The following is a 24,048-nucleotide window of genomic DNA, read 5'->3' on the forward strand; positions in this document are numbered from 1 at the left end:
AAGAAAACCGTGTGTTCATCCTGAACACCACTATGATATTTAGAAATTATTCTCATTCAGAATGTTTAACTTTTTTCACATTTAAAGACCAGATTTGCATGAAGGCTTAGTAGGTTGCGTAAGAAATGTAAGAATTGAAATTATATTCTTTGGAAGATGAGTCAAAGATTAAGTGATTTTTTTCGCCAAAATAAGAAGATAGTACATTAACAGCTGACCAAATACAATTAAAAAAAAAAATCACTGAGAAGTCTCTCAGCTTGCTTTCCATATTTGTAAGTATTATCAGTTTGGAATTACATATTGTAGAACAGGGTGAGGAAAGAGAGCTAGAGATAATTAAATAAGGCACCTGCTGGCCTGGTTCTGCCAGCATGAGCCAACATGAGTGAACTGTCCAGGTGCTGCAGACATCTTGCACCGTAAGGATGGCTTTGGAGTACTGCCTGTCTCTTCCCCAGTCTCTGAGGATGACATTTGAGGGCAAGTCTAAGATTAGAGCCCAAAATGTAACACCTTTTCCCCAGAGTACCATACTGGTTTCTAGTTCAGAGACTTTCTGAACTAGGCAAGTCTCTGTGCAGCTAGTAACCCTGAGCAGATTTCTTGTTCAGTCTCCCCTTGAGTCTTGGAAGCTTCTGATAGTTGTAATATCCTGTGATGAGGAGTTTCCACAGACTGCATGTTATGAAGAACCACTTCCATGTGCCATATGCAACCTGCCACAGCTGGCTTTTTCAGTGACCCTCACTCTTGTGCTGGTGAGATGGTGGATGTACCTGATTCCTAGGGTGCCCCCTTCAGCCCTACTACACGTCTGTGGGTTGTATCATACTTCTGCAGTTGTAATCTGTTTGAGAGAGGAAGACCGGAACTGTGCATGATATTAAAAATTAAGTATATTCATACACTTGAATAGTGATTTTTCTGGTGGTTTTCTACTTCCCCTCTTAGTTTCTATCATTCATTTTGGTTGTGGCTGAATATTAAACCAATAGCACCATGAAAATACCTACAGTGCTACTGGAAACACCTCCATCGTGTCAGCTGAGCCTTTGAGTAGTTACTGAGTTATATTTACCAAGTCGAGTGACACTAAAGTAAGGAATGTTTGTCAGTTTTATATAGGAAAACATTTTTTTTAAAGACAAACCAAACGTATAATCACAGAGATAAAATTACAAGAAGCAATTTATAGATGTATGTATTAAAGGCATTTAACTTTTACAGTTTTGACTCATTTTATTCAAGACCAAGCAGTTGCACTAAATTAACACCTTAAAAATTTCAGCATTACCCTTTAAATGTAGTGATTCAACCTACTAATAATCCTGAAAAAAAAATTAATTCTTAAGTGAATTTAAATGAAATTGTAACTTTGGAAGAAGTATTTAGGATGTTTGGACAGAGGGAGTTTAAATACTTTTTTTCAAAAGCACTTTCTTTAAATCTTATATCTCATAAATGCACGAAAATAATAATAAACAGTCTTGTAAATTATTTTCCAGCAGAGTTTGCTTGATCATTTTCAATATTTGTTACAGCTCTTAGCTGTTATTGTCACATTTGGAGGGAGGAGGCAGCAGACAATGCAGAATTCATGTGAATGTTTCTTTAAAAGCTTCTGTGATAATGCAAACTTAACTGCATAAAACAAAAATACTTTTCCAGACCATAAGTCTGCATGTTATACCATCATAAAATGCCGTATGATCCCTCCTTTCTGTAAATTAATGTGTACTAGGATTTTAGAAAACATTTGTAAGCAAGTACTATTAATCTCTTAGTCAGAAGTATACTAGTAATTTGAGAGTTTTTGTAACCTTCTTTCCATTGTCTGTTGGTAGTTCTGCCTGCCCTACTACATGACCTGAATTACTGTTGCTAAATTTTATAATGGGCTCCATAATTTAGAACAGTACTTAGAACAGTGCAGAAAGGTAACATGCCTGTGATAGCAGAAGTTATTTCTGTGTCTTTGAATCTTACTACGTCAACCATTTATCTTTCATTTTTATATAAATTTGCTATTTGCTTATTAACGTGATCTGCGTTTATCGTTATATTTGAGCTGAACTTTTCATATGTTAAGATATTTTAGGAATTTTGTTTTAAACTGACAAATATGTGCAAATCTACCAGTGCCATGAGGGAAAAAAAATTTTTCAAACCATCATCTCTGTTCATCTCACTGTCCTGTCAGTAATGAACATAAAACTCAATCTCTACTTACTCAGTATATCCACAAACTCTGGGCTTTTTTATGCACTACACTACAGATAGATTAATTTTAGCATGAGTAGACAAAAGCCGTAACATAAAAGGGAAATTATCAACTTTGTGCTCTGTGAATGCAGCTATAATCTGCATGTGTGCATACACTTGAGTGTGGTTGATGGTACTGGAATCCTCAGCAACTGTGACTGTAGAGGTGGGTATGGGTGGCCAGGATGGCTGAGGCGTGTACTGTCACACTCACAGGCAGTTTTGCTTCCAGCTGTATGGCCCTGTCCCTTTCCTGTGCTATCTTTGGTGTGCTTCTCTGGCCTTTGTGGAGATGTATCCTGGCATCTTCAGTTTCTCATTAGGGTGAGAAAGCTAATGTTTACTTCGTGTGTGAGACAATAATCTTACCATGGAAGGTGCATTTTCAGTGACCAAAACATCAGTCTGTCTCAGCACTTTGCTTAGGGCTTAAGTGACCCTCTAAAGTGTCAGTCTACTGACACTAGTGGCAGAGCTAAAAAATATTTGAGTGGTTTTTAGCAGTACATTTCCATACTAACAAAAAAAAAAAAAAGTCTGAGAACTTTCTTCCTACGGTTATTATTAGGGCTTCAAAACAAAAAAAATGAGGAACTTTTGTTCTTCTTAGTGTAGCAGGGCTTGGTCAAAGGGAGGAGAGTTTTGTTTCCCAGAAAAAAAACATCTCCTTGAGTTAGATGGCTCTCTTTTTTCATAAAAATTTAGTTTTAGAAACAATTAAAATGAAGTAGAATTACATACTTAATATATATTATTTATTGCTTATATAAGCAATACAAATGAAGTAGAAACTTTAAAATTATGCAAACTAGCCACTAAAACCCACCAAGCATCATAGTTATAACCAGTGATGACTGTCTCAGTAGAACAAACTTTGTACTCATAGGGTATTTGGAGTTTGTGTTACCATTCATTTGTTCAGCACTGTGTGTAAATTCAGTGTAAGGTTTTTAGTCTAGAAATGAGATCAAATACAAATCAAAGATTAGTAAGAAAGTTAGAAAGCAGAAAGTAGACTTTAATACCTAAGAAGGAAAAGCAGTAGTTGTACTGTGTGTGAACCTGTTTCCTGTCACGTGGAAGTAGTAATAGAGTGTCTTCAAAAAATGATGAGGAATATGCTGCCTAGTGCTCTAGGAAAAATCAGCTGTTGAAGGCACACGACAAGGAAGCTGATAGCACTCAAATCAAAAGAGATGATGAAATGTATTAGAAACACAAATAAGGATTTGGGGCAGAGGTGTACAGCCCTTTGAAGATGAAGACTGATTGTACCTCTTGAACATACACATGGACGTATGGTGTATTTTTCCTCATGTTCGCTCACTTTCAAGCTGTGTCTATGTAGGATGCTGAATGAAAGATGCAGGCAGGTTAACATTGCTGATGTGTCCTTTCACATTCTGTTTTCTGCCTGAAGCTTTATTTTTTTGGCTTTTTTTTTTTTTTTTCATGCAGCAGCTGGGTTAAAGTAAATTTTTTTTTTTGGTCTTTTTTATCTTACCATATTCATGTTTATATGCAAAAATTCCTTCCATAATTATTTGTTAAAGTCACTGGCCTGTCTTTGGTCTGTATCTTTGCTTCAGGCCAATCATAATAATATGTACAAAAGGTTTTTGTATGTGTGAGGTGGGAGGAGCTTCCCTTCAGGATCCTGTTTTCCTTAGGTTAGTAGGTATTGCTGTTATTTTCTTCGCCATTGAAATTCTGCTTTCCATAAAATAAGTTCTTCTGTCTATATTATTTTTATGTTATTTTGGAGGGGAAAGCAATATTTTGGGGTCTCTGCATGTGAGACTATAAGTCAGTGTGACAAAATAGCATTCCAGACTGCTCCCTGGCCCAGTAGACATGAGTAAAGCTCAGAGCAGATCCCAGCTGCATTACACGCTGGGAGCAGTGGCTCCAGAAATGCCTCAGGAGGTGCCAGTCCATTCAGTAGTACACACGCTGTGGGTACTCAGTCCATGGTTGCTGCCTTTTCTGTCTTCTGGATATGTATATGTATCTCTAATGGTAATAAGAATCAAATGATGGAAAAATAAAATTACTTGAATCTGAAGTGGTTTTTGGGCATATCTTCTGGTCTTTTTCCTAGTACAGGGACAATGGTTGTATGTAGCTGCCGGGTGCCTGTCCTCTGGGTACTTTTTCTGTAGTGAGAGTATTTCTTCTTTAATTTCTTGTATGAATAACTTAATCAGTGGTTATAAGTCCAGTTTTGTGACAGTCAATACAAGCTGACCTTTATTCTGCTTTTTGTTGGGGTAAAAAGTCCTCTGTGTTTTGAGAGTTAGACTGCTTCTAGTACCATGGAGTGGTAGTCCATGTGTCCAGAGTCAGGTTGCTGAGAGAACCCAAACATTCAAATTCTGTGCACATTTGTATATAAGAGTTTAAAAGTTTTAATGTTTCATATTTTTTAGAAAGTATTTATCAGTAATAATAATTTGTTAGACTTAAAACCAGGACTGTAAGATTTTTTTTAAGAACATTGAACTGTTTGAGACATAACCCAATAGAAAGCCAAAATAACTCATTGAATACTTAATTATTCTGTATCCTTTAAGTTAATAATCTTAATTGTGGCATGACAGCTCTGGTGGGTATAGACAGCTATGTTTCCTTGCAAGGACTTCCAGTAGTGAGGCCTTGCTCCTAGTGACCCTTAAGAATTTTGAGAAGGAAAATATTACTAAAGGCAGTTGAATTTGCTCGTCATGTGAGTTGCTCTAACAGCCAGTCTGTTTTAAACTATAGTAAAGATGAAACATTGTGTGATAAGGCAAATAATCAATTCAGAAGAAAATAATTATACTGATGTTAAAAGCTATGTTCTGGTTTTATTCACATTTTTAGACTGTATATTCAGGTCATTTATTGATCCAGCAGCAGAGTGACAGAATTTAATAAAATGAAATTTGGGTAATACTTAATGTCATGTTATGTAATAATTTGTTAATAGAGAAATGGGAGTAGTATGGTGGTTGACTGTTAGTATTAAAGACAATCATACCAGAGTGGTGATTTCCTGTCTAGTAACTATTTTTTTCTTTTTTCTTTTTTTTTTTTCTTCTGGCTTGTTCCTGACACCCCTACTTGCTTATGGGAATGAATATTTTGATCCTTGTGAATTGTAGAGCCTATTGTGAAGAATGGCAGGCCTCCAACGTCTCACAGCATGCACTCATTTCTCCACCAATACACAGGATCTTTCAAGAAGCCCCCTTTACGGAGACCACATAGCGTCATAGGGGGCAGCCTCGGCTCTTTCATGGCAATGCCCAGAAATGGGAGCAGATTAGGTAAATTACTACTTTGTTTAAATTCATTTTTCTATGAAGAATAATGTCTGTGTTGATTCTTAGCAAGAGATACAGTTATTCTAATGCTTTAATAAGATCTCTGGGAATGCAGTAATCTTTTTCTGGAGCTGTTAGAGAAACTTGTTTTTAAGGTACTGAATGTCTCTTTAAGATTCAGGAAGAAAGCAATTTCAAGAACACACAGAAGTCACCCATGAATTTTTGACAAATTGCAAAGTTATAAAATATTATTTCTTAATACTTTGCAAGAAACCTGTGTGTTTATCTCAGTTAAGCATTGGTGAGCACTAAAATAAACTGAATATGATAAAAACAGAGGAAAATCATCCTATATGTGGAATTTAAAAAGAACTGGTGTGTTACTTAGACTTTTCATTATTATAAGCAAAAAAAAAAAGATTTTTTGAGTGATAAATTAAGGCCACTCAAATATAATTGTCTTTTTGTTGTGGTCCCAAGCTATATATGTGGTTCTGTGGGGCAAGTATGTTATGAAATTTTTTTTTTTTTCCTTCTCCAAGTAATTTGTAATGTTGCTGCCTCCAGTCACCATTAATGTTTTACCATGCTTTTAATTTATTTTAAATTATGCTTAATTGATACTAGAAAATGAGAGCAAGTCACAGTTTAATTAGAATTTTATGAATTTTTCAATCTTCTGCCCTTCTTTAGAAGTGTATGATAAACTGATGTTCAAGATTAACCTATGAGTCTTCAAGATAGTAGTCAAACCACTTAAATTCTCCTTTGATGTAATATGACTTATCATATTCAAAACCTTGCCTTTTTACTGTTATACAATTCAAACTGAAAAAATAATTCTATCCTCTTGAATGGACTTTAGCAGCTGTTTTCACAGAAGAAAACAGAATTTAGTGTGCACAGTTTGACTACTCTATCAATTCCTGATTTCACTCAAGTCCTATACACTTTATTTTTTTTTTCTTTTTTGCCTAGCCAAGCTTTTCTCAAATTGCCAAGAATCTAATAAGAAGACAAAGTTTAAAAAATAGTTGTGTATGTAAATTTCTGGTTAGGAGTGTTTAGTCTTTTATGGATTATTTGTCAAATCACATGTGTATAAACTGTGTACAGGAACAGCAGAGATGTATACTTCTGTATTCTTGTTCTTGTGTGTTGCCTTTAAAAATATACTACGGCATTCAAAAATGCAAATTTACCAATAACTTATTCCTCTTCAAAATTTCACTATGAACTTCAAATCAGCTTTGCAAATGGAAGATTCATAAACAGTTTATGTCTCATAATGATTTACCAGTTTTCTCAAGGCTTTATTTCTCACCTAAAAAGATACTTACATATTAAGTATTTCAGAAGAATGCTGTTAGTTTTATTTTTCTCAGGTGATCAACTGTTTAAACAGCACTCACAATTTTAATACGTTAGTCTGTAAGAAGTGTTAAAATAACATGTTTTATATAACTACAGATTCCTGTAGAATTTGTAATTCCATTGAGGTAGTATGGAATGGGTTTACTGAGTGTACGTATGTATATGTTAAACACTTCTTTTTGTTTTGGATGCAATGATGTCATTAATGATGCCTTTTTTTTACTCCTAATTTGATGAAAATTTAAGCTACTTGTACATGTTATTTAGTGGTAGATAAAACCACTAAGTACAACCATATACAAGCTTAATTACTAATGGTTTTTCTGCTCCTTCTTCACATCTTTCCTCCTTTTGTTCCTGCCATATGAGAACAGTTATTACTCAGCAAGATGCTGAGGTTTTCTCTGTTGGGATAATGACATCAGAAATTAAAGTCAAATATGCTATACTACCTGAGACTTTTTATTTTCTTCGCTTTCTTCATTTATTCTCTTTTCTTTCCACTTTATCCTCTATTCAGTGGTGGAAAAATGCTATCAGAGAGATATCCTTGAAATATCACAAAATGATGACAGTTAAAGGATGGTGGTTTGGTTAAAAAACAGCTTAAAATGAGACCTGCCACAGGTGCATTTTCGTGCTGCTTGCTTTTGGACTAGATTATCAACATAAAAAATGGTTGAGAAGCCCGGGAGGGTTTAGGAGTTTAGTTTCCTTTCTGAGCACTGAACATGAGTTCCTACTGCTGTGGTAACATATAAAATCCCAAAATATTTTAAAAATTATTTCTACTTGGAAGTATCTCTGTTAGCTTTGGGTTTTGTAAAATGTTTTGTAAAGATAAATATTCTGAGCTGATCTTTAAAAAATATGTCTGTGTTTAAAGTTTTGTAGTAATTTAAAATTTAGCATTTCATTATCGTGATGATTTTAAATAACATAGATGATTCTGAGGCCAAATTGTGAATTGGCCATGCCACTGACACAAATGAAGGTCTGACTGAGGTTTTTTTAGCTCACATATATCTATACAGTTTCCAAAGTCTTGCACCTTCAGAAGCATTTAACTGCCATGGTCTGTGATAGAGCCAGAGCTAATAAACCCTTTTTGGACATGACCAGGCTGAATGCAGAGCTAACTTGGTTGTCCTTATTCCATATTTATATTACTGGGAACACTGGAGGGGCTCTTGGAATGTGCAAAGCCAACTGAAACTGACCCTCCTGGTAAACCTCAGTAATAGCCAGGGGACAGTTTATCCCTGCTTTTGACTTTTGACAGTTGTGTTGATATAGTTATGGAGAAGTTTTGTTTCTTTGTCACAAATATTGGAATCGAAAGGAATGATGTTTCCATACAGCCTTCATCGTTTGGCAATGTTAACAGCAAAGGCAATTTCTCACTATGGCCTTCCTCAATTTGAATTGTTATTAGTGAAACTAATCATGAAATGTAGCCACTTCATAGAAATGTAAGCTTTGAAATACTGCACCCTGGAAAGAATCCTATATGCAAGTGAGGTGATTATTTTTGTGATAATTTGAAAAAAGATGGAAAGATCATGCAGTCTGACTCACTACTGACTAATTAGTGGATATTATTTTAGCTCACTTGGAGGAGTTCTCATTTGCTGCACTGTAGGTTCCCTGTATGAATTTCTTCTGTGGTGGGTTCATCACAGTGAAATGAGGACAGCCTTTTCTTTTAAACATACTTCCATAGTTTTCCTGTTGTATTGTAGTCTTCTACAGATTTTCATTAAATGGCCATACTGGATAATTAAGTAGATATGTAGAGTACATTAAAATAAATATCTGTGTAAGAGAATGTCTTGGGTATTCAGTGAAAGCAATTCAATAAATTATTGAACCATTAAAACCTCTGAAGACCATGCAAGCTGTCTTTGGTGCAGGTGAACCTGCCTATACAAAAGCTTAGTGAAATTAAGGCAATATTTGCATGATTTTCATCATTGCTTAATCAAATATCATCATGCACCTGTGTAAAAAGGTTAAAATGATTAGGTTAGTGCCTTATTCCTGGGGTTTTGCTATGAAAATAATGAACATAAGGCTCTACTAATGCTTTTTTAATTGAATAAAATAAAAGGACACATACTGGATGATAACACAATCAAGATATTTTTAAAAAGCTTAAAAGTTACCTGTACTTAGAATATAATTAAAACATCCGTAAGCCCTTATAGATAAGAGCAGTTGGATATTTAGCCCATCAGAAATTCAGGCATGTGTTTAATGATAGATTTTTGGATGCTACAACCAGTGTCCCGCTTAAACCCTTTTGATTACACGTGTGTAGCTTATTCAGACTTACCAGAATTAATCGTATCACAGCAGTATTCAAAATCGACTGACCATCATCTTATTTAAGTCTGAAATACTACATTTTTAGACTTGCGTGGTACAGACCCACTTTGTCATCACATTCCTGATGTATAAAGAGCATAATCTCCTTGCAGCTACGTTATTTCCCCCAGTGTATGGGTTTAGGTTAGTAGTTCTTGAAATAGTCCTTAGTTATGTATTATTACATAGGTGGTCATCTTAGTAGAAGCATTATCTTTGTCAACTAGGATGCTCTTTGTAGTTCCGAGCATTGCATTTTGAAGTGTCATTTTTTTATAGTATTTTCGTAATACATACACTTTTCTGAATTGAACATTGTATTTTAAGACAAAAAATATGATGCTATCAATCACAATTACTTTTTAATAAGTGCCAATCTTTAAAAAAAAAAAAAAAAGTAATTGCTCCATGGCTTAAAATACAATACTACTTTAATTTTGTCAGTCTTATTTTGTGAGGTTGTCTCTTGTCTAGCTTCTCTAAAGAAAATAGACTTTGGGGCCCAATCAACGGCTGTGTACTAGTGTGAGGATAAATATTTTGGGGAACAGTTGTCAGTAACTGTTACACTTAATTTTGCAGACAGAATCTTGAGAGCTGTAATTGATAAAATGGATTACATGACCTCTCAGAGAAGTATTTTAAAAGAGAATCTTTGTTAAAGAACTGATACGGTGAATGTGCTGTTTACCAGATAAAACAATGCTGGTGTAACAGCTTTGCCAGAAGTAGTGTTTTCAGTAATGCTTTTGTATTACTAAAAATAATTCCCTAAGGTTTGTTAGAGTTTTTTAAAAAGATGGCTATCAAGTCACTAGAGACAATTAGATTTCTTAGAGACTTGTCAAAAAAGAGTCATGTTTTGTCTGCTTAGCTTAAGGTTAAGGCTGATCTTTAAGGACTAGTTTCTGAAAATCTTTTCTGCTGCTTCTTATGCAAGGAGTGCAGCTTATATTTTTTCTCATTCAGCTCAAATCTGAGCATGACTTGCAGGGAAAACTCTGATGCAATGTGGATTTTTAATTGAAATCCAATTTAGATTGGCGTTGCTGCTGGAAAATTTGCTTTGTGCATGAGATCCATGCTTAGTTTGTGTGTTAAATTACAGTACTTTGAGTTAAAATACATGATGCTGATAACTTATGAGTTAATATTTTTATATCCATTCTGTGTTCCATAAAAGGAAATTCTTTGTACTGGGGAAGAATTTGATCTTTTGAAGTTTACATGATTCTATGTGAGCCAAACTAGACAAACATTTTAGGTGATATACTAGTAACCAAACATTGGCCTAAAGGCTTTTTCTCCCAGAAAATCCAGCTTTCTTGCTTGTTGATATTGATAAAACTTGCATTTTCTCCTTCTTTTATTGCTGTATGGCTGTGCAAATGTTAAATATGTACAGGTATGTTGGTGGTAAGGCTGAATTGAACTCTGTGTGTTTTGCTAATATTAGCATTTTTTAGGGATAGAGTTCTGAGATCTTTAGTTGTTGTTCATCAGGTTCTTTTTTACCCTGTACAAGATAATGCTTAGTACCAAGGATTAGGAGAGGGCAGGGAAATTGGTGTCTTTTGAAGGACTTCCTTTATAAGTATTTAATCTCTGTAATAATTTGGAGTTCAGATATTTCAGAGGTGATGGAGCATTACTCATAGTGAATTGCTTGTATGACCAATTTCCCATTGTGTGTCCTTTTGCAAGTTATTTGGCTCTTCACGCTATTAATGACACCACCTTGATCTCTTCATTCATTGCAGTGTTTGTCTTCCAAAGTATGGAAGATCCTGTGGTGCTCAAAAGGAATGTGTATGTATATACACGATGTGCATAAACACTTTTGTGTGGATGAATCTACAGGATTTGTGTTAAAAGTACCAATTTCAGTTGACACAAAGATCCTGCAACACCATATAACTCAAGCAGTCTGTTGCCGAAATTCCTCCATAAGGTCACAGATTTCACTTAATTGCTTCTAAATATTGGGTCCTCTGCTGAATCCACTTGTACGTTGTAGGCCTCTATTTAGATGGCCAGAATACATTCCCTTCCTCCAGACTTGAACACCAGTAGTTTTTTATATCTGAAGTTTCCATATTCGGCATTTCTGAAAATAGTACCTATACTTTTCAGGTTTTTTAAGCTTTCTGAAGATACATTTGGGTTACTAGCATCAGGTAGTCTGATTGGAAAATGTTTAGTATTTTCAGTAATGTTTCATATCCAGGAACAGCTAAAAGAGAAGTGGTAGCGAAGGAATTTGGGAACTGAAGCTGTGAGGAGAAGGAGGCTTATAGGAATTAAAATCTAGATTGGACTGTCTTTTGCTTTGGAAAATTGAATAATCCTGTTGATTTTGTGATTCCTGAGACATAAAAAGTATATGGAGACTAACATGACTGGTGAATCTTTGACTCTGCCATATAACCTAATGCACTGTAATGATACAGTTGTCTTCCATCTGTACCAGAGAAATGTTTGGTGGAACACTGATTAACTGTTTTCAATTCTTTGGATTATTTTTAAGATATTGTTCATGAAAATTTGAAAATGGGGTCAGATGGTGAAAGTGACCAAGCTTCTGGAACGTCATCTGATGAGGTTCAGTCTCCCACAGGTGTTTGTCTCAGAAACCGGATACATAGACGAATCTCAATGGAGGTAATTTACTTTTCATATAAAGATCATTTAAGTTGACAATAGAGTTGGGGTTTGCTTTAATTATTTCTTGTAACTGGTTCTCTTCTCAATTAATTGTAACTGTTCTGACATATTCTGTGTAGAGAGCATTTTTTTAATAATACTTAAACTTCTGTCACACAGAAATCAGATGGTTATCATGCATTGTTTATGAGAATTAAAGTATTTTCAAAAATCTAAGTGTGTTTTGAAACTTGGATTTTTGGGAAGAATTTGTTAGGTATAGCATTTGAATAGCTTTCTGCCACATTCTGTACAATTCACTGAGTCTATTGAAGAAGATACACTGTTTAGACATTTTTTACTTACTGATTTGTAATCTTTGTAAAACTAGTGCTACAGCAGCAATGGTCTTGGCTGTTTCAGCCTTTCCCCCTCTTCCTGTTTTTTAATGAACGGAACTTCGCAGGATGGTAAACAAAAGGAGGAAAAGTACCTTATGAATAACTGTGCACATAATTTCCTTTATTTATGAGTCTCATTATGAATACTAGCCACCCTTGTGCTTGCTTTGTTGTCATTTCCCTTGGTGAAGAAAAACAGAACACTATTTCTTGAGTGTGTAAAAGTTACAGTTACAATGATGCCTTTGTTACAGAATCATGAAAAATTTTGTAGTTGCTTTATAGCACACATACCAATATGCATAGTTTGTAAAATTTTAAAGCCTGATATCAAATACAGAATTGGGGAAACAGATCTGGATAATTTACAGTAGTGTGTACATACCAAAAATTTTTTATTTGTGAGGCATTCCATTATGGAATTCCAAGACTCCAAGTATGTAATGCTGATATGATTCTAAGAACTTGTGAATTAGCTGCATTATTTATATCATTTCTTGTGCTTAGGGGGTTTTATCTTCAGATTTCTAAATTTATATGTTAAGCTCAGGTTTGTTCTAAAGACTGTTAAACTATTTACTTGGGAGGAGGAAGATAGGTCTGTCGATTTGCACGGGATGCTTAAATTAAGGGGGGAAAAAAAATTGTGAAAACTTGCACATTGGAATGTATGCTGGAGAAAAAAAATCAAGCAAATTGTTTTAAAGGATTATTTACTTTTTGTTCATTGTCTGTTTCCTCTGTATTTTTAAATGTACATTTAGAACACAAAAGGAATAAGGAAATTAATGATACGTAATGCAGTTAACAACCTGAAATGGAGATGTGTCAAGTCTCCCGAAGAGGGCTAAGAACCATTAAAGGAGTCTCTTTTAGATTAGGATTCAAGCAACTGCAAAAGAAATTACAAAAGAACTCAGGAATAGTCATTAAAATTCAGGAAATTCCTGTGCCAAATAAAGGCATCTTTTCATTGACCTCTTTAATTGTGAAACAATTCTAGTATTACTGTTTAAGAGGCTTCGGGAAGCTTTTATTTAAGTTTTGTTTATCCAATGCTAATTTTCTCATTTTTCTCCAAACTTCAAATGCTTGTTTCTGATTGTTGAAGTTAACATTATTTCTTCCATTGACTGGCTCAGTCAGTGAGAGCACTAATTTTTTGGCAGCTATTTATGTATATTCTGTGAGAATTGTAATGTTTCCTCCAAATCGCTTCAGTATGATATAGTGACTTTTCCAGTAAGGTTTCACGTTAAAGTCTGCAAACACTCTCACTTCTGAATTTTAAGAATGCTATCACTGAGAGATATTTTTGGCTGACTTAAGTTTACTTCTTAGAAGAGCTTTGTAGCAGAGTAGATGGGGGATTTACCTTCTGTGCATTCCAGAGGAAAAAACCTATAACAATCTTTGTATCTTTCAATAAAATACCTTTCTAATAATCTTTCCAGTTGACTTTCTCGTTTCCTAAGTGAAAAAGCCTTAAGTGATTACATCATCTGCCTGTCTGTCCCTCCTCCTATTTTTCCCCTGGATCATTTTCTGTCAGTTTTGACAGATGGATAGAAATCTCAGATGCTAATTTTCTAATAATTTCTGTGAAAAAAGCTCTGCATCAGGAGAGATTGCTAATGCATCCACTGCTAGGAAAGATGCAGCCTTTATTAAACACATATGTATCCACATATGAGTCTCAAGATGTACATCCATAGAAAGCCAGGTCTTACTTGTTTTGCTGTTCATGGAATGGGATCACTTGCTTCCTTGGCCTTTGAGGGAACCAAATAATGGTCGCCTCCTGTACCAAATCTTGCCTGCATACCTTGGGTGATCTGTGCCATGGAACTGTCTGGTTCAATAGTAGTAATTGGCTTATATAAAGAGCAAGAAACAATTTTGTTGTATAGTGAGTTTCTATTATTTGTTTTATTTTGCTGGTTTGTGGTGGTCTGTCATCTTTAGACATCATTGGGTAGCCTGATGCCATATTCCATTTATAGTCATTTAGGATGAGTTATAGCTGTATGCTATACTTACAGGTTGGAGTAAATTAGTATGTGTGTGATAGTATATTTTCGCTGTAGTCTGCTAAAGTCATTAGTCACACTGGAAATCCATTGTGGAATGTATTTGATTAAATATATGAAGTTGGAAACTCGATAAAGCAATATTCCTCGTTCCTCCTCGTTAAGATGAACATGCCTGTCACACTGTATCCTTTTTTTGTGTTTACTTTGACCAGTGTTCATGGTATTTGTAATATTTTTGTACATATTTTCTTGGTTATGTATGTTTGTTTCTCTCTGTTGAATTGACAGAAGTCCTGATTTGTTTTGAATGTAACTAATCAGGTAAAACTGGAACCTTGGAACAGTCCTTTTTACTTGTAAGAACTTTGCGTATATAATCAAATTTTTCATGCTTAGCTTGAACTTCCTCTAGAATTCTGAAAATTAGCAGACCATCAAAAAACCCAACCAGTTTTTTTAAACGGTTGCTAAAAACATGCAGACTGTAATCAAAGTGATAATTACCAGTATTAGTTAGTATTCCTGGGATGCTTTGTACATTAGAATACACATTTTGATTCTTAGTGTCCATCCCTACTGCAGTCAATCATATAATAAAGCTACTTTCTGCGTAATTGTTAAGTATTTCAGAGCTACAAATAAAACTATAATGTTGACAAAGAGCAGACAGATGTATATGAAGTCCAGAGTATATGAAAGATTTTGATGGGAAAGAAAACTTGATCTTTCTAAAATTTTCATGTAGAAATATCCTGGAAGATAGAGAAGTGCAGCAACTAGAAAATGTGTGTATTGTAGCAGAATATCCACAGTAATAGAAAGCTGAAATTTCATAACCTTAAATTGACCTGGTTTAGATAGGAAATGGTCATACTGCAATGTAACCTAAATAGGAAGCATTTTAGATATAAAATGGTGATGATACTGCAATGAGAAGGTATCCTCTTCTGCAGTAAAGGTCTGCTGGAGTGAAAACTTTCCACCCACAGTAGCAGCAATAGAGCGATCAGCTTTCAATCTGTCTTCCCCCCCAAATGACATAAAATTTAGGCCAGCATGACTGTTACACGGTGAAATGATAGGCATTTGCTTCTGAATTCAATAACACTGCAGTTGTGGGACTAGAAATTGTTTTTTTGAATGATTGTTCATTGTTATCATGTGCTTAGAAAACAAAGAGAACATACCAGAATCTCATTGTGTTGCTTAGATAAAGTTGATTTTGCCTGTAATCCACAGGCTACAAATGGTCCATAAAGCATGGGCGCTTTTTTGTTGTTTTTTATTTATTAATCCTTCCTTCCTCTCATTCAGGAACCATGCTGACAGTAGGTGTGAGCATCTATTGTGTGAGGAATTTGGCTTCAAACAGCTGTTAGGTTTTAATTAAAATGCCTACTAATCTCATGCTAATATTAATGATTATTTAGTAAATCGGTAAAACTGTTCATCAAAGTAGATGTATGGAATAATTTTTTCAAGCACCAGAAGCAATACAGCCTGAGAATGAATACATGTGTGTCTGTATTTTAAGTGTAGGTGCTTTCATCATGTAATGAGAAACACTTCTCCAGATGATGGAGTTACAGCTTAAAGCATTTTCACTTTGATTTGCTGGAAAAGAAGTCATGGGCAGTAATACATTAATATAAATTCATGTTTCAAGCCATAAATGTTCACTGGGGGCCCTGTGCCCGTGTGCTGGGTAGTGAATGCTACATTAAGAACTGTGGTGGATAAAAAATAGGGAGATACAGTCTGTGAAAATGAAACATCTGTTTCCCTTTCCCAGAAGTCCAAGGTCTGTAAGCTGTCTTTGCATGTGAACTGGCAGAGGGCCATAACCCACTGTTCACCAGCCTGTTTCCCAGATATTTTATCCTGAGAAACAGTTCTTATCCATCCGACTGTCACATTAGTGACAGGAGCGTGTTCCAGATAGGCTGCTCCTACCACACTGCTATAGGGTATAATTCTCCCCTGGGAGGATTAACTGCAGGGTTAGTGCTTTCACCTAAACAGGGAGAAATACAAAGGCTGTGAAGTGATCCTGTAGTCATATGTATGTTGTACTGGTTACCTTTGGAAAGAACGAATGTAGATCAGAAATAAGGTTTTGGTGAGCTCCACCCTTTATCGGGGGTGTGACAAGTTCAGGGGTCTTGACACAGCCTGAGTAAAATGATCTGCTGCTGGTCCAGCTGGGCAAGTGTACCTTCTCCAGAGAGAAACCCACAGAAGTAATTGATATTTCAACTGATGTGGCACTAAAATTTTCTGTTTGTAGGCTTCAGATTAGAATTTGGTTCTTAGGTCCTCACTTACGTGTAGAAATAGGATACTCTTGCTGTGTTCAGTTGTTTGAATACTTGAACAGCAGACTGCGTGGCAGTACTGACACAGGCTTTCAGTTAGAAGTGCAGCATTCTCTCCTGTCGTTAGTTTTGGACGCAGGAAGCACTGCATCAAACACAGCCTGAGCATTCAGCCTGAGCATTGCTGCTCGAGGGACTCCCTTGGCTCCCCAGCAGGCATTAATGTACGATGCCTTCTCTGAGCAGAGGTTCTTCCTTCACCCTTCCTGATAGTTTATTCTGTGAACCTAAGCATGTGGTCACCTACCAGAAGATTTCAGTACTAGACAGAAAAAAATTGGAGCCAAATACTATCAAGACTTTTTTTTATTTTTGCGGTGGTTGCTGTATTATCTCCATTCAGTCATGCTACCTCAACCTTTTGCAAGGTTACTCTAGAAAATATGCTATTATTTTTGTAAACTCCTGCTTTCATGTGAAGCTTGATGTTTTTGAAATGCTCTTCTAAAGACACAAGTGTATGTTCTAAATTACTAGTGTAGTTTTATGAAACTGATGGACCTCCTTTTGATCTATTTGATTAGCAGACTCATTTCTTCTACAGAAAAAAAAAATACTGCAACAAGAAAAATAATTTCAACCAGGATAACAGACAGACTTTTTAACCTACCTTTTAATGGATATTCTAGAGGTAACTGTCTGTTATCAGCAATTGATGCTTTTTTGCCCTTCTGTTAGGAACCGTTGTAATCCTGATGCTAAAGTTCTTGTATTCCACTTGCAAATGCTACTTCCCTTAGAAAAGTTACTGCACTAGGCAGTACCCTTCCTGTAAGGATGGAATATCTCCTTTCTTGGATTTGCTTTTTCATAACTTGGTTTTTCCTTTTAAATTCCATTTAAGAGTAATCTGCTATCATATTGGATGTGTTTAGCCATCTACAAAACACATCACTAGTAATCACTGGAGATGAGAAGTCTGTATTTGGGTGCAGTTTCATACCCTGCACTCCAGCCTCACTGTCCTGTCCAGGAAGGTCAGATTTCAAGTTTCCGTATTCAAGAAGTTAGATTAAGTTTGAATTACCCAGTTTTTTTGTGGGACTTTCCCTTTAGTACTTGCAGCTTTGTGTTGATGTAAATGGTTCATGTTAGTAATTAAAGTTACATAGAACTGTTTTAAGGGTCCAAGTTTGCAGTTTTGTGGTGATACATTCTGTTTCTTGTGGTGTTTTTTCTAGTTCCCCTCCACCTCATGCTTCTTGTAAACTGATAAACGTATGCTACGTTTTTCTTTTGGGCACTTTCTCCTACTACTCCGTTACAGAAACTGATGAAAACATACAGAAATCTGTGTTTAAGAATCAGGAAGATGTAGTAGTAAATGAGGCAGAGCTTGCTTTATTAGCACCTGCTACTGCCCAGCACCTACCACTGAGTCAGCCATCAGACCCTGGATTTCAGCAGGGTTTATGTTGTGGCTAATGCCACAGAGTGCTATCTTGTTAGGTGATAATTTAGCCAGACAAACAAAATCAGACACAATCTTTTTACGGTGGTTATTATTTTTCTTATTTTTCCTTATACTATCTAAATTCACTTCCTTACAAGCTCTCTGAGATGCAGTAAAAATAATAATAATAACATCCACCTAGGAAGAATTTTGACGTATTTCTGGCATAATTTGTCACAAATTTCCTGTGTATTTATACACTTGATGAAGTAATATCTCACATTCGAGTTTCATTTTTCCTCAGATTTTTCAAAACTGGCTTTATGTCACATGTATTTGTTTTGGTTTCATTGGTTGTGAATAGAAGTTCCTGGAATGAAGTTTCTGAATACTGTATTTGTGCTGAACAGTTTCAGCCTTTTACCTTAAAACTGCTGGGAGATACCAAGTAAATAAAAACTGCCTGTTTTTGTTTTTTAAAGAATGAAAGAGCAGGTTTTATTCAGCTAGTCAATAGTCTAAGCAGCACATCCATGAAATAAAAATTCTTGTAAAAGTATTTTGTTTGGAATTTCTATTTTTAACTACTTACATGAAAAAATCCTATTGACATATAATTCTAATTTTTGGGGTTAATACCGCTCGTTACAAATATTACTGAAAATATACTGGGAAGATTTCATAAGTTTTTCATTGTGCTAAAGTAAATAAAAGTAAAGCTATCTGCTTGCACTTCTGGTTTCTGTTTTTTTTTTCAAAAAATACTATGTATTTTTATTTGAGTGGGCATAGATACTGTAGATAGATACTAGCAGTAACTTTCTTGACATACTGGCAGTAAAGTCCTTGCTTTGATGATTACTGATAGATGTGCTGGAAAATGTGTCTCCTAGTCCCAAAATAGGGATTAAACCTTGGAATTCTTAATAATATTAGTATATCTAGTATATCACTGATTACACTTTGCTCCTTGTCTTTACCTAGCATCTCAACATGAAATCTGACAAACTATGTTTATGTTTGGGAGAGGGCAGAGAACATGCAGTATCTGTAGTCATTAGTATTTCTTCTGGGTCTGGAATAGTCTGTGGACTCAATCTCATAAAATCTCTGAGAGTACTTTGTGTAGTTGATTTGATTAACATGTTGGAAAAAACCTCTTTATTTAATTGATTAATGAATTCCATATTTTGGGTCATTTCTGTCCCAAATATAAAAAGTCATCTGATTCAGTGCTTAAAATTGATTCTTTCTTAAATTGTGTTGCATTTCAATAGACTGGCTGAAAACCAGCATGGATTTATAGAGTGAGAGGTAGCAGTGATCCTCTGTAGTAGATGGGTCTTCAGATTGTGTTTTCATTATTGCTTCTGTGCTTTGATGACCCTTTCCTCAAATTTAACAGAATAGTAATTGATTAATTGTGATTTAATATTTTCAGTAAAATAACATTCAAGTATAATGTAAAAATACAGTACTCAAGTGTAAACCATTCTGCAGAAGGCAGAAAAAAAAATGCACTTTCTGCATCACAAGGAAATTAGTTAAACTTGTCAGCTGAGTGGGGAAAAATGATTATGGTTTTATATACTCATAAGGAAAACTGGTGCAGCTAACTCACCCCAGCTGTTAAAATAGCCTTTTGGTTACAGTAATCAAGGCTTATTTATAAAGACGTTAAAAGACAATTCTGTGAGGATGCTACAGGTTTAATCTGATGGATGTGTATGCTGGTGTTTTGCTTCAAGTCATTGGAGGTCCACAGGACTGTAACCAAACAACAAAATTATAAATAAAATCTCTGATTTGGAGGTGAACTTTTTTCTATTTGCTTTTGCCTCTAGCAGTCTTGCATACAGTCTTGTTGTATGTTATAATTCTATAGAGGATTCAGTTGGCTTCAACTGTGTGAACTGTCATTTGACAAAAACGCACTGAAATTTGATAAGGCAAACTTCAGAAAAAACTCCACATGGTATTTGATACTAACATGGTACAGTAAGTACATGCATGTAAGGTTGCATATTAAAATGTTTAAATTCTCATTGGTATAAGCAAATGTTTTCCAGTTAATTTGTTTGCTTTGTGTATCAGGAACTAACACATAATACATATTTTTATTTAAAATATGCAACGAAAGAATACTGTAAGAAGTGGATTTTATTATTTTTACAGTAAACGTGTCATGAAGTTGAACTGTGTTGCACAGAGGTGCATTTTAGATCTCGCTGAGCATTCTGCAGTGAACAAAAGCACTATGACTTATTAGTGAACAGCTTGTGGTTGCAGCTGACACATCTTGCTGGTGCTCACTAAAACTGGTGAGAAGGCTGGTTCAGACAGATGCTTACACAAGAGAGCAAAGCTTTTTCATTTGATCTATAGCCGATTGTTTGGGCTCTGAGACTAATGTCTGTAGAATTAAAGAACAGTTTTTCTTTGCAAGGCTGTAACAAAATTTTATTGATGGTATTTAACAATGTTAACTCTTTAAAGATAAGCTAAAATTGCAGGGGGGGATGGAAGGCTTGTCTGCTGCCATATAGTAAGTACATACAATAAGTAATAGTTGGTCTGGAAATGTGCCTTGAAGAATCAAAGCATTGGATTGGTGTATGACAGTGCAGCTTGGCAATATAGTTTCTGTCATCCACTGACTACCTGCTCCTGATAGAGCCAGCTTCCTTCTCCTCTTGGCTCCTAAACTTGCATCATCAGATAATTATTCACTTTGTTTTTGAGGGCTAGTTTTCTGCCAGTTGATTTTCTTACACCGCATCACTGCATTGTTCTCTTAGAGCCCGTTCTCCTCCAAAAAGCAATGGGGACATCTGGTCACAGGCAATGAGATACCAGGTTTGGAGGTAGTCAGCTGTTAGATCAGCTGAATGAAACATTCAGGTAATAGTGAACTGAGGCTGATGCTATCATGGTTTTCCTTTCCAGTTTTTCTGACTAGTTGTTTGGTACTACAGGGTTGCCCTTTTTTTTTTTTTTTTTTTTTTTTGCCACCTACTGCTTCACTGGCAGAAGCCTGAATCTCTTCCCTTGCTGCAGTTAAGTGCAGTAGCAGCCTGAAACAACCTAGCAGTTGAAAGATCAATGGCATGTGTAGCCCAATAGATTTGAGAGAGATTTATTTTTGCTACTGTGGCAAGAAAGAAAGGGTCTGCAAATTGGCACATTTGTTAAAAGATAATAAAAGTAAGCCTCAGTTTTTCTGGCTTTTGTAGCATAGTGAAAATTGGACTCAGGAAGACAACAAATCCTTCCATGGGGCAATTTTCTGGTTATTTATTTTTTAATTTTGATTATTGTTATTTTGTTTTGTGAAAAATATTAGTGTTTATTGTCTAAATGTGCTATATAAATAAAAGACAGACTTGGGTCATCAAAAGAAAGACTAAAAAGTGTGACTATTTCCAATTGCTTCGTTTTAAAGCAGTTTTAACATGTTGAGTTCAAACATTCTGTATCCTGAGTTAGAATCATCTTTGTTTCACTTCAGTGAAATTTAATGAAGTGTGTAGTGCATCTTGGCAAAAAATAAATGGTGATTTAAGGAAAAACAGAAGTTGTTGATTTTAATTCCTGGTTTAAAAGTGCAAAATGTTAACAGTGTTGTCTTGACAAATAAGAATAGGTTCATTCTGTGGAAAAATTTACTTTTTTTGACAGCATTTAAGAGAAGTGAAAATGGATCTGCTTAACAGGAATGAGACTTTCTGAAAAGTGTCATTCTGTGGCACTAAAGAGTATTATATGGGCCAAGTCAACCGATTAGAAAGAGGAATAGCAGGTAAGTTTGTATTAGGAAGAACAGGGGATAAGAAGAGGATAGACAGCAAAGAAATAGAGTTGTTTGAGAGTCAGATGTGAAAAACAGAATGTGGTAACAAAATTCTAGTATTAAACTCGTGTGAATGGTTTACTGTGGGTGGCAAGTCAAGAAGCTGGTATTTGCAACAGTATTTTGGGCCATCCAAAAAGGAACCATAAGTAAAGAAATAAAAGATGTCTGGGTTTTTGTTTTTTACTTCCAAGTATGTGTAAAGAACAGGAGGTGTTCTGGTTTGGGTTCTGGTTTTTTAATTGTAGGACATGCTTGTTTACCCAATGTTGAATTACTCAGCTCACAGGACCTGCAGGATTTAAGTTGAAACACTTGCCTCCTTTTCTTGTGCCCAAGTGTAATTAGTTGGTGGTAGACAACATCCAGTATAGATGGTAAAGACAAGCACAAGTTGCAGTAGTTTATGTCCATGGAAAAGAGTGTTATGTTAGTGTCATGCATGCTTATGCGTTTATCTGCCATTAAGAAGAGTAGGACAAATATGATTCTTATTTCAGGCAAATTATAAAAATAGTATGCATTTCTCTGCTAGTAATACCAGTAGTAAAGCCAGACTGAGAGGGAGCATTGCACATGAAGATAGAAAATACGCTTTTAAGTTGTAGAAGGAGGGGGGAATGTCGCAAGCATTCTGGTTACACTAGCAAACAAATGGTGTCTGAATGTGTTCTCCAGAAAATATTCTGAATCCAAAAATAGCTCATTAAGCAACATACAGTTAACTGTAGCCATTTGAGCATTTAACAGTATTGTGTTTACTGAACACTGATCTATTTTATTGCAAAATATTGTTTTACCTGAGGTACTTTCTTGCCCCCGAAAGCTAAGGTTTTGCGTTCCAGTAAACCGTTGTGTGTTAAGAGTTACAAAGGAATGCTCCCAGATTCCCTACGCGTAGTTGAAGGTCTGTGTATACCACTTATACACCTGTTATGTTTAAAAAAGGACATGTAAGATAACATAGTTACTCTAATTTACTACCTTTAAAATCTTTTAAAAGATTTTAATATTTCATTTTTTTAAAGATCCATAAAGGGATTCAAAAGTGTTAAAAATGGACATTTAACTTTGTAGTGTTGACAAGCTCAAAAATTTAAGTGTAGGGAAAATTATCAGTCATGCCATTAATTTTATGTGCTTCCTTATTATTTCTTTAAACAGCATAGTGGCAGGATCTTGTAACAGCCTGCATGTTTTAACATCCTGATAATAATGTCCATTATAAAAACTGTCTTGGTTTCATTGTTTTCCTTGGTTTTTTACTTCTTTTTTCTGAGAAACGTTAACACATCATTAGATTCAGTTGGTCACTGAAATCAGTGTGGACAAAGTCCTCTGTCCAGAAAGTTTTCATCATTTCACAGAATTCCACAGAGGTTTAAGAGAATTAAAAATCCTCATAAATCACTGTTTCCTACCGTTGCGTGTATTCCAGCCTGGCATTCTACCAAAAGAGCAGCAAGCCATGGGTTTGGAAGAGCAGGTTCTGTCGCTGCTAAAGCAGCAATAGCAAGATTGCAATGGAATGTCTGCATTAGCAGCGTAAGGGAACAGAGATGGCGATTGTGTCTAACATGCAACTCAGGGTTTCATACGCTAAGGCCAGCCTCTCTATAAAGGCTGTTCAGCACCAGCAGGGAAATGGGTTGCTTCGCTTGGGCTTGACAGCTGACCCAAACTGGCCGAAGGGCTATTCTCTACCGTCCCACACGTTGCTTGGTGATAAAAGCAGGGAGGAAGGGAGGACATTTATGGCTATGGCATTTGTCTTCCACTTCCTGAGCAACTGCTGGGCATGCTGAGGCCCAGCTTTCCAGGAAGCGCATTGACACCTGCTTGCTGATGGAAAACAGTGAATCAATCGTTTTTCCGCTCTGCTTGGGCACACAGATTTGCTTTCCCTATTAAACCATCATTACCTCCACCCACAAGTCTCCTCACCATCCTTCTGTCTTCTCTGCATTCCACAGAAGCAGGGAGCAGGCACCCCACTGAGCTGGGTGCAGGGTGTTTGCCGGGGCCAGCCCACAGCAGGG

The 24,048-nt window shown here is 35.7% G+C and overlaps 1 protein-coding gene across 4 annotated transcripts in view; it reads left to right on the plus strand.

Moving 5' to 3' along the window:
* The window catches only part of CDK17 (cyclin dependent kinase 17), a 96,351-nt gene that overhangs the window by 48,509 nt on the left and 23,794 nt on the right, over nt 1-24,048 (plus strand). For 3 of the 4 annotated variants that reach the window (XM_074902705.1, XM_074902702.1, XM_074902704.1), the window contains 2 exons: nt 5,409-5,573; nt 11,842-11,975. In XM_074902705.1, the coding sequence (XP_074758806.1) occupies nt 5,409-5,573; nt 11,842-11,975 (299 nt within the window). The remainder of the gene's footprint in view (nt 1-5,408; nt 5,574-11,841; nt 11,976-24,048) is intronic. The other variant, XM_074902706.1, reaches the window with a different exon arrangement.

Source organism: Athene noctua, chromosome 3 (genome assembly GCF_965140245.1).
Source record: "Athene noctua chromosome 3, bAthNoc1.hap1.1, whole genome shotgun sequence".
NCBI classification, from domain to species: Eukaryota; Metazoa; Chordata; class Aves; order Strigiformes; family Strigidae; genus Athene; species Athene noctua.